General features: G+C 58.3%; 4 protein-coding genes across 4 annotated transcripts; 2 read left to right on the top strand and 2 right to left on the bottom strand.

Moving 5' to 3' along the window:
• Positions 1-23: 23 nt before the first annotated feature.
• EX895_001193 (uncharacterized protein) lies at positions 24-1,985 on the bottom strand (the record flags this gene model as incomplete). The annotated part of the gene is made up of 1 exon (XM_029881793.1): positions 24-1,985. The coding sequence occupies one exon, from the start codon at positions 1,983-1,985 to the stop codon at positions 24-26; it is 1,962 nt and encodes a 653-aa protein (XP_029741881.1).
• A 1,905-nt stretch (positions 1,986-3,890) lies between these two features.
• On the top strand, positions 3,891-6,437 carry EX895_001192 (uncharacterized protein; the record flags this gene model as incomplete). The annotated part of the gene is made up of 1 exon (XM_029881792.1): positions 3,891-6,437. One exon carries the CDS (start codon positions 3,891-3,893, stop codon positions 6,435-6,437), a length of 2,547 nt encoding a protein of 848 aa, XP_029741880.1.
• A 472-nt stretch (positions 6,438-6,909) lies between these two features.
• On the top strand, positions 6,910-8,142 carry EX895_001191 (uncharacterized protein; the record flags this gene model as incomplete). Its single annotated transcript, XM_029881791.1, has 1 exon — positions 6,910-8,142. One exon carries the CDS (start codon positions 6,910-6,912, stop codon positions 8,140-8,142), a length of 1,233 nt encoding a protein of 410 aa, XP_029741879.1.
• A 441-nt stretch (positions 8,143-8,583) lies between these two features.
• Positions 8,584-10,693, bottom strand: EX895_001190 (uncharacterized protein; the record flags this gene model as incomplete). Its single annotated transcript, XM_029881790.1, has 2 exons — positions 8,584-10,587; positions 10,679-10,693. 2 exons carry the CDS (start codon positions 10,691-10,693, stop codon positions 8,584-8,586), a joined length of 2,019 nt encoding a protein of 672 aa, XP_029741878.1.
• Between the last annotated feature and the right edge of the window lie 2,453 nt (positions 10,694-13,146).

The following is a 13,146-nucleotide window of genomic DNA, read 5'->3' as shown; positions in this document are numbered from 1 at the left end:
ATCTGCACCTCTCCCACCCTCTCTCACATCCCATTCACAATCAAATCCAACACACCTCGCACCCTCACGGCCCATCCACCGTACGCAAGCCTCAACAAGCCCTGTACAAATCCCCAGCTCTTATCCGGGCTCGCCAAAGGATAGTCGAGCCTGGGCGGGATGCCCGTCCTGATCCACGCAAACACCCTATCCCGCGTGACCGCCTTGGGCTGGGTCAGGGCCAGCAGGCCCTCGGGACCGGCAAATCTGCCGTAGCCGCTCTTTTTCACTCCGCCAAACGGAAGAGCCTGGTTGAGGTAGCTGACGCCAAAGTCGTTGATGTTGACCATGCCCGCATCAAGACGCTCCGAGATGTATGTGCACTGCTCGAGGTTGTTGCCAAAGACAGACGAGCCGAGGCCGTAGCGTGTGCCGTTGGCAATTTTGATGGCTGCATCGAGATTGGCGGTGGGGAAGGGGAGGATGAGGAAGACAGGAGCAAAGAGCTCCTCGTTCGCGATCGCCATGTCTGGGGTCACGTTGGTCAGCAGAGTCGGGCTGAAGTAATGACCGTGCGTCCAGCGGGGATGGTGGAAGCGTTTGCCTCCCACAAGCAGTTTGGCGCCCTGCGCCACGGCTTGTGTGATCAGCTGCTCGAGCCGGTCAAATCGGACATCGGTGATCATGGCGCCCACATCCACTCGCTCGTCTGCGTCGAGCTTGCTGCTTCTGGTGGCGCAAGAGCTTCCAAAACGCGACTGGTCCATAAAGCTTCCCACCTTGAGCGCACGAATCCTGGGCTCGACAATACGCGCCAAGCGCTCGCTAATCGCCGCGTCCACGACGAAGCGTTCGATGCCAATGCAGTTCTGCCCGGCGCCCTGGAAGCAGCTGCGCATGAATGTCGAGCCGAATTGCTTGAGGTCGGCATCGCTGAGCAGGATGGCGGGATCCTTACCGCCCAATTCGAGCGTCACGGGGGTGAGCTCTTTGGTTGCTGCCTGCGCGACGAGCTTGCCGACGCCCTCGGACCCGATGAAGGTGATATGGGCAATGTCCGGGCTCTGCGTCAAGGCCTCGGCAGCGTCCGGCCAGCATGTAACCAGCTGGATCAGCTCCGGGTCGCAGCCAGAAACGCGCAGACACTGGCGCATGGCGTCGACAAAGTAGGTGGCACTCCAGGCAACGAGCTCGCTCGCCTTGACGACAACCGCATTGCCCGCAAACAAGGAGGAAATCACAGGACCCATGACATTGTGTGCCGAGTAGTTCCAGCTGACACAGGCGGCGACGACGCCCATGGGCTCGTGGCGCACGGTACACACCTTGTGCGCGAGCAGCAGGTTGTTGGACCGTGTTTCGGTACGCAGGACTTTTTCGCCGTTGTTGATGGTCCAGGCGAGCTTGCTGCACGTGGTCAGCAGTTCGCCGAACGCGGCGTCGATGGCGGTTTTGCCCGTATCGCGCGCAGCGACGCGGGTGATGGTCTCTGCATCGCGCACAACCCACTTCTGCATGGTGCGCAGCGCCTTGCGACGCAGAGCAAAGGAAGACCGCCCCCATGCGACTTGCGCCTTCTTGGCAGCACCGATCTTGCGCGCAATGCTCTCCGGCGTATCCGCATCCACCTCGCCAATGAAGAAAGCAGTAGCAGGGTCGTAACAGATAATCTTGGCGGGCTTGGACGCGTCGCGAATGCTCGGCTTGTCCAGAACTGTTCCGGTCCACCCAGCGCGCGCTTGCGGTGGAGCAGGGATGGTGAGCGACACGCCCTGCTCAGCGACGTACGCGTTGACACTGGAGCTGATGCGCGAGATGAGGAGCACGACGAGGAAAGTAAAGATGACACTCGAGGGCGAACGCACGCTGCTGGCACGTAAGGCAGGGACCAGCTGGAAGAGGTACAGGTCGGTCTGCAGGACGAAGAGCTTGAGGTGCAGCTGCAGTTGGGTCATGTAGACCGACAGCTCGGCCGCCGAGGTGGGCAGATCGAGTAGAGATGCCATAGTGAGAGGACAGCAGATGTCGCCAAGATGGGCGGCGAGAAAGGAGGCGGGTGAGAGATGGAAGTGCAGGGAGGGCCAAACAGGATCGTTTGCTCTTTTTGGTTGGAAGCAACAAACACGCACACACACGCACACACACACACACACACACACCCACCCCTACACACACACGCAGGCACGCCACGACACGGCACGCCAACGCATTTCAAGAAGAAAGCCCGTCTAGAGACATGCGCCGGGAAAACCAAGATTGACAGGGCAGCGGGAAGAGCGGGACAAATTCATGCGTTTTTGCGCTGCGCTGCATTTCGTGTCAGAAATCGTACGACCTTGCCTCGCCACGAGGTGCGCGTTAACGTGGGTTGTATCAAAAAAGTCAGTCTTGCTGTTAGTTCTATTCCACCGAACATTGAAGCGTTTCTCGAATCGATCGGGCGAAAAACATCGTCCAAGTTGGCGATGCGATGCGAACAAGCTGTAAAGATGAAGAAACGAGGGCAGAGGGCAACAGGCGAGGCTCTGCGAGGAATGCTTGGCGCTCGCTCCCTCTTGCAACAAAGGCTAAAGAAGCTCGCTCGCCTTCCGGCAACGTGGCAGCCCAAAGCAGCAGCTTCGCTTGACCCTTTGCCAAGACATGCCAGCCAACCCACGCACCCATTTGGCACCACTCTCTATGCGCCTTGCTCCATGTGCAGGGAGGGGTCCGGATGCTTGGCAGACACGCAGCCTTAACAATGTGGTCAAGACAAAGACTTGGGTGGTCAAGAAAAGCTTGGCAATCGGATCGACTCTCCGGTCCCCATCATCTCGATGTCTCAGACCACTGCTTGAACCATATCGGATGCTGAGTGTTGGTGTAGCAGGATGTTTTTGTCTCAGCTTGACTCGTTTCTACAACGGGCAAAAGAGGTCGCCTATTACCTGCTCCCCTATTTGTTCCTGGTTCAGCTTGGGGTGGGGTTTCACTGCTTTTTTTCGGCAAATATTCGCACAATGACGACGTGGGACAGCACTGCCGAACGGGTGCTTTGCATACGTCACTCGGTCTTGATCCCGCTATCGTTGCTTTGCGGCCGTTGATCCTCGCATCGAAACAAAGACGACGACGACGACGACGACGACGACGACGACGATGACGACGACAAAGAGCATATCGAACACCACAGCTTTCGTTCTGCGACGACGGGGAGGAGGCATGCGACATATTGCGCTAACTTCGACAGTCGACGTGTGTGTGTGTCATGGCGTTCTTGGCTTGCACCATCACCCGATTGCCCCCACTCTTCATATGCAGTCGTCTCACACGGAGGAGGGCGGGGCGCGTGCCAGAGAGACAGGCGCCTACGGTCCGGTGTGCGGTAGGCATGCCATAGATGTCTTGTGGGACCACTAGGTTGTTGTCCTCGCTTGACAGGACCCAAAGTTCTTGGCAACCGCTTTTGTGCGCGCTGCAGGCTGACCGACCCACAAAGCGGCCTCGCATCGGCAATTTACGACGTCCATTTCTCTCTTATAAGTCAGTTTGCCGCCCTTTCCTGCACTTGGCCCTCCTTTGTCTCTCCGTCCCTCCCGCTCCTCCTCCTCCTCCCCTCCTCATCAAGACTAGTGTCCCGCACACTTTGCTCTCTGACCACATTCAACCCATCAAGTCAGGGTCAGTGGACATTGTATTCAGAAAGATCAGCTTCAAAGGACGACAAAATCGATTGTCTTATTGCCATGGTCGCTCTCCGCTCCAACAACTAGACGGCGTTCCCTCCCCTCGCGCTGCTCATCTTCAAGAGCTAGCCGCTAGCCAAGCTTGTTTGTTGTCGCCACGATACCCCTCTGAACTGCTTGCCGTGTAACGCCGCCTTTCGACGCCATATATACCCTTCTCGCTGTCTCTCAGCTTCTTTGGCCACAATGACCACCATCGCACGCCGCATCGTAAGCGGCCAAAAGGCGCGCTTCCAAGACCCTTTGCTGCACCTCGACCTCGACCTCACCTACGTCACGGACCACATCATCATCATGGGATTTCCCGCCTCGGGCGTCGCCTCGCTCTACCGCAACAAGCGCTCCGACGTACGTCGCTTCCTCGACAAGCGACACGACGACCTCTACCGCGTCTACAACTTCTGCCCGCTCACTGAAAACTCGTACGACCCGGACGAGTTCTACGGCAGGGTCTCGCGTTTTCCCTTTCCAGATCACCATGTTCCGCCGCTCAGCCTCATCCCGCTGTTCGTGGCCGACATCACCGAGTATCTCGAGTCGGACCCGGACGCCACCGCGGTGATTCACTGCAAGGCGGGCAAGGGCAGGTCCGGCACCATGACCTGTTGCTATTTGGTATCCTTGCCCTATCTGCCGACGGCACCCACGAGTGTGAGGAACTATAGCAAAATGCAGAGGCCCGAGAATCAGAGCGTTGCACCACCGCCGCCACTGGCTGCAAACGCAGCTTCTACGCTTACTGAACGGCAACCAGGCGCCGTGCAAACTCCGACATCGACACGAATGCTGCCGCCAGGGTCGACACCCGAGCCTCCCCCGCGCAGCAGCAGCAGCAGCTGCATGACAACTCTACAGATCCCTCGCTCGGCAGCATGGACCCAAGCCGCACCCATCGTGCCATCTCAAGCCGGCACTCTCCGCCGACGCCCTTCACTCGCACCCGAGCAAAGCATCATCCGCAACGACGACCTCAACCCGCAAGCCGAGATCGACCAAATCTCGCAACGGCTCCAGACCATTTTTGATTTGCATACCGAACGGCGGATGAAGCCGCCATCCAAGAAGAAGAGCAGTGCAACCATAGGGCGACAACGTTCACGCTCACAGGCAGCGGCGGGATTGCGGCCATCGGCACATTCGACGGGGGCCATGAACAGTGCTGCTGTCAGTACGGCGTCGTTGCGTGCACTTGGCGCTGGTCCAGCGGGGAGGAGCTGCGATGCTCTCCACCACGTGTCGTCGCAGAGGAGTAGCGGTGGCGATCTGAGCGCGAGCTTGTATTCGCGGTTTGCAACGCACAGCAGTCGGGCGAGTGCGAGCATCTCGCGCGACTCGCACAACTTTGACGATGCATACGCCGACCTGAGCGGATCAACGATGGACGCGTATGCGCTTGGCCGCAGCGGTGACGCTGCCAACAACAACCAGAGCGCAGACTCGATCGCAGTGAACCAGAACACTGAAGACCACTCGAGCACGAAAGCACCCAAGATGGGCGTGTCCATCCCAAGCCAACGCCGATGGGTGGGCTACTGGACGCGCATCCTCTCCGGCCGCGACGCGCGTCTCTCCATGACCTCGCCACTCCGCCAACCGCGACGCCTGATCCGCATCACGCGCATTTCGGTCGACCGCCATGCGCCCACGTCCACCTCGCAATCCTTCCTGGAGCGTCTGGTGCCGCACTCGGATGCGCTCAGCGTCCAGCTCGTGCGCTACCAGGACGCGCTCGTCGACAGACTCGAGTCGTGGGAGCGCCACGCACGCCGTCGCGCCAGAGCGTTCGGTCAGCACGACCCGTCGGCGCAAGCCGGCGATCTGGACGCCGAGCAGCAGCAGCAGAAGCAGTACCTCAAGACGCTCCGTCGCAAGGCGTCCGATCTGCACTGTTGGGATGGTGGCAAGTTTGGTGAGCAGCACGAGGGGAGGATTGGCAATTGGGGGGTGTGTGTCAAGGCCGAGGCCGACAGGGCGAGGGCGTTTGATTGGAGGGACGATCAGCCGCAGTTGGAGTATTTTGCGCTGTTGAGTGAGACTGCCGAGAGGAAGGTGGTGGAGAGCAAGGTGTGGAAGTACACGTTTGAGCCCAAGGGACAGCAGCAGGACGGTGAAAGCGAAAAGGAGAGACAGTCGTCCACATCGAGTGCGGATTCGGGCTACTATTCTTCCGCTACCACTGCGAACACCAACGCTCAGCCTGTGGCTTCTCAGAGTCTCGCTCCACCTAGCAGCTCAACACCGCAGCTCGACTCTCATCGCGGTAACGGCACACTGCGAAAGATGACCCGCAAAGCATCCACCCTCTTCACGCGCACCGACGCCAACACCCACCCCACTGCCACCAGAACCACATCCTCCGAAGAAGACACCACGCCTCCCTCCTCCACCTCGTACCTCCCGCATCCCAACGCTTGCTCCTCTTCCTCGCCCGGACTCAGCGTAGGCCAGATCTTGGACGCAGACCGCGAAGTGTGCGTCAAGATCCTTGTCGGCCGCACGGGCTCGAAACACGCCAAGCTGCCAGACATCGCGTCGGCGGGCTGGTGCTGGTTTATCCCTTCGTTTGAGGACCCGGATGCCGGGGTTGCCGGCATGGCGCGCAAAGGTGCTAAGACGCAGATTCGGTTCGAGGCGCACGAGATTGATTTCAGGAAACAGCCGTTGGGCCTCAAGGCGATCGAGGTCGAGTGGGAATGGGTCAGTGTTGGACTAGATGATCAGGAGGAGGATTAGAAGTGATACTCTGCTAAGAAAATGCGGACTCTGTCATCGCAATCGCACAAAAGATGAAATAAGAAGCCAATGCTTCAGATACCGATCGGTGTTACTTGTTGAGCTGCGCGAGGTCGAGTGACGATTTAAGGCGAGAGGATGGACGGATGGTGACGAAGCAAGTTTGGATGGGCATGACGGCAAGATGAGTTTTTGTTAGATTGTGGGTTCGAGTGGAGGCAAAGCTCTGCTTTCCGCTCGAGCCACCAAAATGCTGAGAAAGCGGCGCGGTGCTGAGAATGTTCAAGATGCTGAGTTTGATCTGATGCATTCTCACCTTTCTTGCTTGCTTCCATCCTTGGCAACACTTCCACCACGAACGGAGCGAGACAGTATTCGCATCTGAGCAACGTTCCGACAGCAGGCATCGTTGCGTGTCCCCAGCAGAGACGCCCTCCACCGTGCACCCGCATCTTGTGTGCTCTCTGCCAATATGACTTCCTCCTCCCAACCCACCGCCTCAACATCATCATCCGCCTCGATGGCACGCGCCACGTTTGAGCTCAACAACGACATTATCCCCCTCTCCGCGTCCACACTCGATTCCATCTTTGCCTATGACAACGAAGCGCAGCGCGCGATCCTACGCTCGCAACCGTGGAAGACGGATGCGCACTTTTTCACAAAGGTGCGCATCTCGGCCGTAGCGCTTATCAAGATGGTGATGCACGCGCGGTCGGGGGGTATCTACGAGATCATGGGTCTGATGCAGGGCAAGATCGATGTGGCGAATCGGACGTTGTATGTGATGGACAGTTTTGCGCTGCCGGTCGAGGGGACGGAAACGCGGGTCAACGCGCAGAACGAGGCATACGAGTACATGGTGCAGTATCTGGACCATTCCAAGGAGGTGGGTCGTCTGGAGAACGTGGTCGGGTGGTACCATAGCCACCCTGGGTACGGATGCTGGCTGAGCGGGATCGACGTCAACACGCAACGCACCAACCAGCAGTTCCAAGACCCCTTTGTTGCGATTGTCATCGACCCAAACCGCACCATCTCGTCGGGCAAAGTAGACATCGGTGCCTTCCGCACCTTTCCCGAAAACTATACGCCCCCCACCACCACCGCCACCACCTCTTCTTCCACAGAGGGCGGAGAGTACCAGAGCATCCCGCTCAACAAGATCGAGGACTTTGGCGTCCACGCCGACCAATACTACCCGCTTGAGGTTGAGCATTTCAAGAGCAGTCTCGACGCCAAACTGCTCGATCTGTTGTGGAACAAGTACTGGCAGACCACGCTCTCGCAGTCGCCACTCGTATCGAATCGCGCATACACCACCGCGCAGGTCAAAGACCTGGCCGAGAAGCTCGCCCAGACCAACGCCGCCGTCGTGGGCAGGCAGAGCGTGTCGAGTGTGCCCTTTGCCCCCGCGGCCGCGGCGAGTGCAGCTCAAGCGCAGTCGGACGCAGACAAGGGCAAAGCCAAGGACGCACCGCACACATCATCCGCAGCCGCTCCACCACCACCGCCACCACCACCAGCAGCAGCGGCGGCGGCGGCAGCGGCAAGCGCATCAACGCTCGTAGACGACCTCAGCAAGCGCGCAAAGACATCCACTCTCTCTCGCGCTGCCAACGACGCAAGCAAGCTCGCCAGCGAGGCAAACCACGGCTTGCTCGCCAGCCAGCTCAAGCACACGCTCTTCAACGGCCGCGCTTAGCTTTCCCGCTCGCGACCACGGGTGCGACCAGCGCGGGGGCAGGGCGAGCAGCGCGGGGACAGGGCGAGCAGTACCCCGTCAAGCCCTTCGTCGCTCCAACGCGCCACGATGCGCGTACTCGTTCGCACCTAAGCCGCAGCGCCTTTGCAGCTCGTACAGCAATACCAAAGTGCATTCGTCCCATCATCGTCGTCTGAACCATCCACCACCGCCTGAACTGAAACTCATCCCTCCTCGACCCTGTTCACACATCGGTCTTGTGACACGGACCCACGCGAACGCACATGAATCAAAACAGGGACATATGATCTTGTAATGCAAGTGTGTGTGTAGTAGAAATGTAAAGGAACCGATAGCCGAGACATGCAAACAGGGAAGGAGCTTCAGCTTAGTGCAAAAGAAGAACGGGGGATACGGATAGTCGAGTAGGTTTCATAGGGCTTAGAACGTCTCGGTAGCTTCATACGCATTGGTCACGTCGCGCAGCACCTGTCGGGTATCCTGACGCCCGCCCTTGACGTCGTCCAACAGCTGCTCGACGTCGTCGTCGATCTCTTGTACCTCGTCCTCCTCATCTTCATCCTCGTCATGCGCATACGAAACCGTATCGTCGCCATCGACATTCTGACTGGGCTCAGTATCGTCAAAGTGCGCCTGGCCGTGGTTGCTCGTGGCAGGCGTGTTGGCGCGCGACGAAGAGATGGGCGACTGCTCCGGGCGCTCAACCTCCTTGCGCTCGTACAGATCGATACGAAGCACGTTGAGATCCTGCTGCTCCTCCACGCCCACCACTCCCTCAGGGAACGTCTTGTGCGCCCAGTCAATCACATAGGTCGAGGCGCGCATAAACTTCTTGTGCGCGTACTTCTTGTGGAAAAACTGGTGCGTGATGGGTCGCAAGCAGTAGTCGAGCATGATCTCGGCAGTGCCCAGCAGCTCCTGCTCCGAGTAGGTCGAGTAGTGCACCAGCGTCGGCGTCCACTCACCACGCTCGAGCACCTCGCGCGCCAGCCACACCGAGGCAGCAGCGACGAGAGAAGGCGGGTGCTCCATCAGCCGGTAGTCGAGCAGCGAGATCTCCATAAAGTACTTGGCGACCGTACGCGTCTGGATGTCGTAATTGTCCGCCTTGCTGATACGACGCAGGAAGTTCATGGGGTTGGCGTACGACATGCTGAAGTCGAGCACCTTGAGCACGTAGCGTTCGGCGCGCAGAATCTCGACGTCCGTGTAGCCGCCATCGGCGAGGTAGTAGAAGTTCTGGATCGACGGGCACATGACCTCTTCGTACTTGGAGGCGATGAACATGGCTGTGACGCCGACAAGCTGCAGCTTGGACAGCGAGATGGTGCGTCGCGAGAGGAATCGGTCGATAATGTTGACAGCAAGGTATAGCGTCTCGGGGAGCAGACGGAACTTGGCGTGGACGTCGACGAGCCAGTCGACGAGGATGGCGCGCACGTCCCAGTTGATCTCTTTTTGGGTAAGCATGTAGTCGCCGTTGGGCATGTTGAGGATCTCGAGCTCCTTCATGTACTCAAAAATGTCGTTGACGTACTCAGCTACCATGAGCGGGTCTTCGGCATCTTCGGCGTCGAGGTCTTCCCAGCCTTCGTCCTTCGCGGGCTTGTTGGCCTGTTCGGTCTTGAGACGCTTGGCCTGGGGAGCCTCCATCTTGTCATCGGTGTCCTGGACCTCGTTGAGCTGAACCTTGGATGACCGCGAGGTAGCAGCAGCGACGGGGGCGACGCCCGAGGTGATGGCGGAGGTATCACGACGGAGACCGGTCTGCGAGTTGCCCGACGCACTGCGGACCATGGAGCCCTTGCGAGCAGCAGCGACAGCAGAGGTGGTGGCAGCAGGGACAGCGGCGGATGTTGATCTGGAGGACGCTGCCGAGGGAATAGCTGATGTTGTAGAAGCAGTGGTGCCGGCAACGCGTCTAGAGGTACGCAAGGGGCGATCGCCAGCATTAGCGGCGACATCTGCGACGGCAGTAGTGGTGCGGGTGCGAACGACGCGACGAGCAGCGCCAACGCCTGTGGTGGTGGTGGTGGTGGCGGCGGCAACGGCTGATCGCGACGAGGTGGATGCCGAGGTGGTGGTGCCGGCGGTGCGAGGCTTGATGGCATCTTTCAAGGCAGCTTTGCCCTTGTCGTCGTTGCCAGCCATGTTGGGTCGCGTGCGGTTGGCGTTTGTAAGATCGCCGAGCGCAGCCCTCTTCCGAGTTCCGAGAACGCCTGCAGCAGCGGAAGCAGCTGATGACGCCTTGGTGGGCGCGGTGACGGTAGAAGCTGGATTGGAAGGACCGGCATCGGCAGTACCGCTTTCAAGACCGTAGCGAGCGCTTCGAGACGAGACGCCAGTGACGCCGGCATTCTCTTTGGCCTGGGCCCCAGTGGCAGAGGCGGTGCTGCGTGTCCGCAACGGGATGCGACGGGATGCCTGCGGGAGAAACGGGGGAAATATAGGCCAAAGATGATGGGGTCAGAGGAGCTCGCGGTGGTGACGGGCGGTTGAGCTGTGAGAGACTTACAAGGTTCTGAGACATGATAGATATGCTTGTAGGAGGAGTTTAGGCGAGGTGAGTCGAGTGGGCGGCTGTCAGTCGCGTCAGACAAGAACGACGCGACGATGGCGGCGGCGGCGGCGGCGAGGCAGGTGGTGCAGAGGTAGCAATGCGAGTCAGTTTGAGAACATCGAGGAGAAGAGTGTGAAGCTTGCAGAGAGGATTGACGCGATGTAGGAAGGAGATGCTGGTTGGAATCGGCAAGTAGACGCGACCCCGCCAAAACGAGACGGAATGATGCACAAGGAGCAAGGCAGAGGAAGCTGAAACTGAAGCAGATCGTGACGGTATCAAAGCACAAATGCGAGGGAAGGAAGCCAAGAGAGATGAGAGGAGAGTGGAGAGGGTGCGATCCAGGCGAAGAGGAAGGGAGTCAAGGATGGAGAAGGGAACGGAGATGAGAGAAAGGACAAACGAGAATGGCCTTTTGGCTGGCTCGTCTGAGCAGTGCCTGTGCCTCAAGGGAGGAAAAAGGAGAGGCAGCAGACAGGCAGAGCACGAAAAACGAGCCACGACCGCAATTCAAGCCAACTCGCCTGCCAATTCCAAATGGTCCAACGTGACTGGCGACTGGCGACTGGCGATTGGCGACTGGCGTTCGTGAACCCAAAAAGGGCAAAATTATTCGAAAATGGGCGAATTATTCCCAGTCGTGCCAGAATCTGACTGAAGCCGTAACTGCATTTTTTCCCGAACGCGCTTTTTCTTAGAAAATACCGCGAATTATTGGACTGCGTGTCGCAACTGCGTGATGAGTGAATGAGCCGCGAGCATCGAGGCTGACCACATCGCGAGCTGCAGCCACAAAATAAAGACAAATCGGAAGCGAAAAATCCAGGCAATTTTCCCGCTCAACGGATTCAACTTCCAGTCCGAGGCCATCTCTCGCTGGCGATTTCTGACGCGAATTTGTTAGGTCTCTTCTCGGCGCATGCCCGCGACAACACCACAACCATGGCAAGCTCTTGACCGTGTCGAAGCTGACCGCAGGGCTTGGAAGCTTGCGGGCGGCGGGAGTATGGGCAAGTCGGAAGGCGAAGATCGCACAGTGCGTTCTGGGGCGCATGCTAGCTAGCCACGAACCGCGACCGCGACTGCGACTGCGACCAGCGCCAATGCGGGGCTAGCGTGATGCAAGCGTTTTGGCGAAGCTGCCTTGTACTGACCAAGTGACAGCGGTAATCGAGGCCCATTGCCTGTGAGACGACTTCCGGACAGGCTGAAGAACAGGCTTCGTCATGGAGGAATGGTAGAGAAGGTGCGACAGGGTGCGACACGAAGCAACGGGCAACGAGCAAGACCCAATGGGCACCATCATATCGAGACGAAACGAACCAAGAACCGCTTCAAGCAAGCGCGAGGCAGAGACAAAAGCGAGCAAGAGGCAGTAGCGATGCAGCACTTACCGTGTAGTATGCCTTGGTGAATAGACAGGGTGGTATAGAAGATCCTCGGACTGTAATGTAGAGTGTTGGCGTGATTGGCTGTAGTGGTCCAATAGGCGGCGTTGCTGTATTGTTGACAAGGGCCGTAGATGGCGATATTGTTGGATACGTGAGGCGATACGATGACTTTTCTAGCCTCTTGTAGCTATTGCGAGGGCGTGAGCCGGGTAAGTGTGGTCGATAAGATTGAGTCTTGAGGGTTCGACGCAAGAAGTGTTGTGACTGTTGCTCGATCAACGACCCGCGTGTGTGTTCTACAACGCTCTGGCGGAAGTGTCGAGTGTGGGAGCGGAAAGAGTTGAGAAGAGGAGGCGAGGTGGTGAGGAGGAGGAGCGGGACGATGAATGCGAGGCGGCAGGTGGTGAGGATGGTGAGGAGGATGGTTGCATTGGGGAGCAAGAGGAACAAGCGCCAGGCAGCCGACCAAGATGTCTTTCTGAGACACGCTCGTCAAGGAGGACGCCCTGTTGTGAGTGCAATTTCAACAAGAGAGTCGAGTTTGTATTGCTCTATTTTGCTTGCAGCCAGGCGAGCAGACGCACCTTATGCTTTGTTGGTCGATTCTACGCCCTCTTCTGCCCTTGCAAAAAAGTATTCGAAAGTCCTGTCGGCAGAGCTGCCTGTCGCGTTCTCATTCGAGACCTGGGCCTTGGCTGCCATTGCGCTGCTATACTCTGATTCATTCGTTCAACAGATGGAGCGTTTCTTAGCTCGCCAAGAGGCAGTCCAGGGCATGAAGCTGGAGCACGAGCATGCATCATGATACGCGAAGCGTGATCCTGTGATTCGTGTCGTAAATGTGACTTTAGCCAGAGCTGAGACGCTTTTCCAACCGATGATTCGCCGTCTACGAGCCCAATATTCGCGCCGCTCGATTCGTATACAACAGGACGGCTGGCTTCGCTGCTTCTTTCGAAGCGAGAAATACAAACATCACGACGAGCAGCAATTCGGAAAGCGCGAGTGTGGCCTGAATTGGCGCACGCACGT

The sequence above is a fragment of the Sporisorium graminicola genome, chromosome SGRAM_10 (genome assembly GCF_005498985.1).
Source record: "Sporisorium graminicola strain CBS 10092 chromosome SGRAM_10, whole genome shotgun sequence".
NCBI classification, from domain to species: domain Eukaryota; kingdom Fungi; phylum Basidiomycota; class Ustilaginomycetes; order Ustilaginales; family Ustilaginaceae; genus Sporisorium; species Sporisorium graminicola.
The sequence above is the reverse complement of the archived record's forward strand: the minus strand, read 5'-3'. Positions and strand labels throughout refer to the sequence as shown.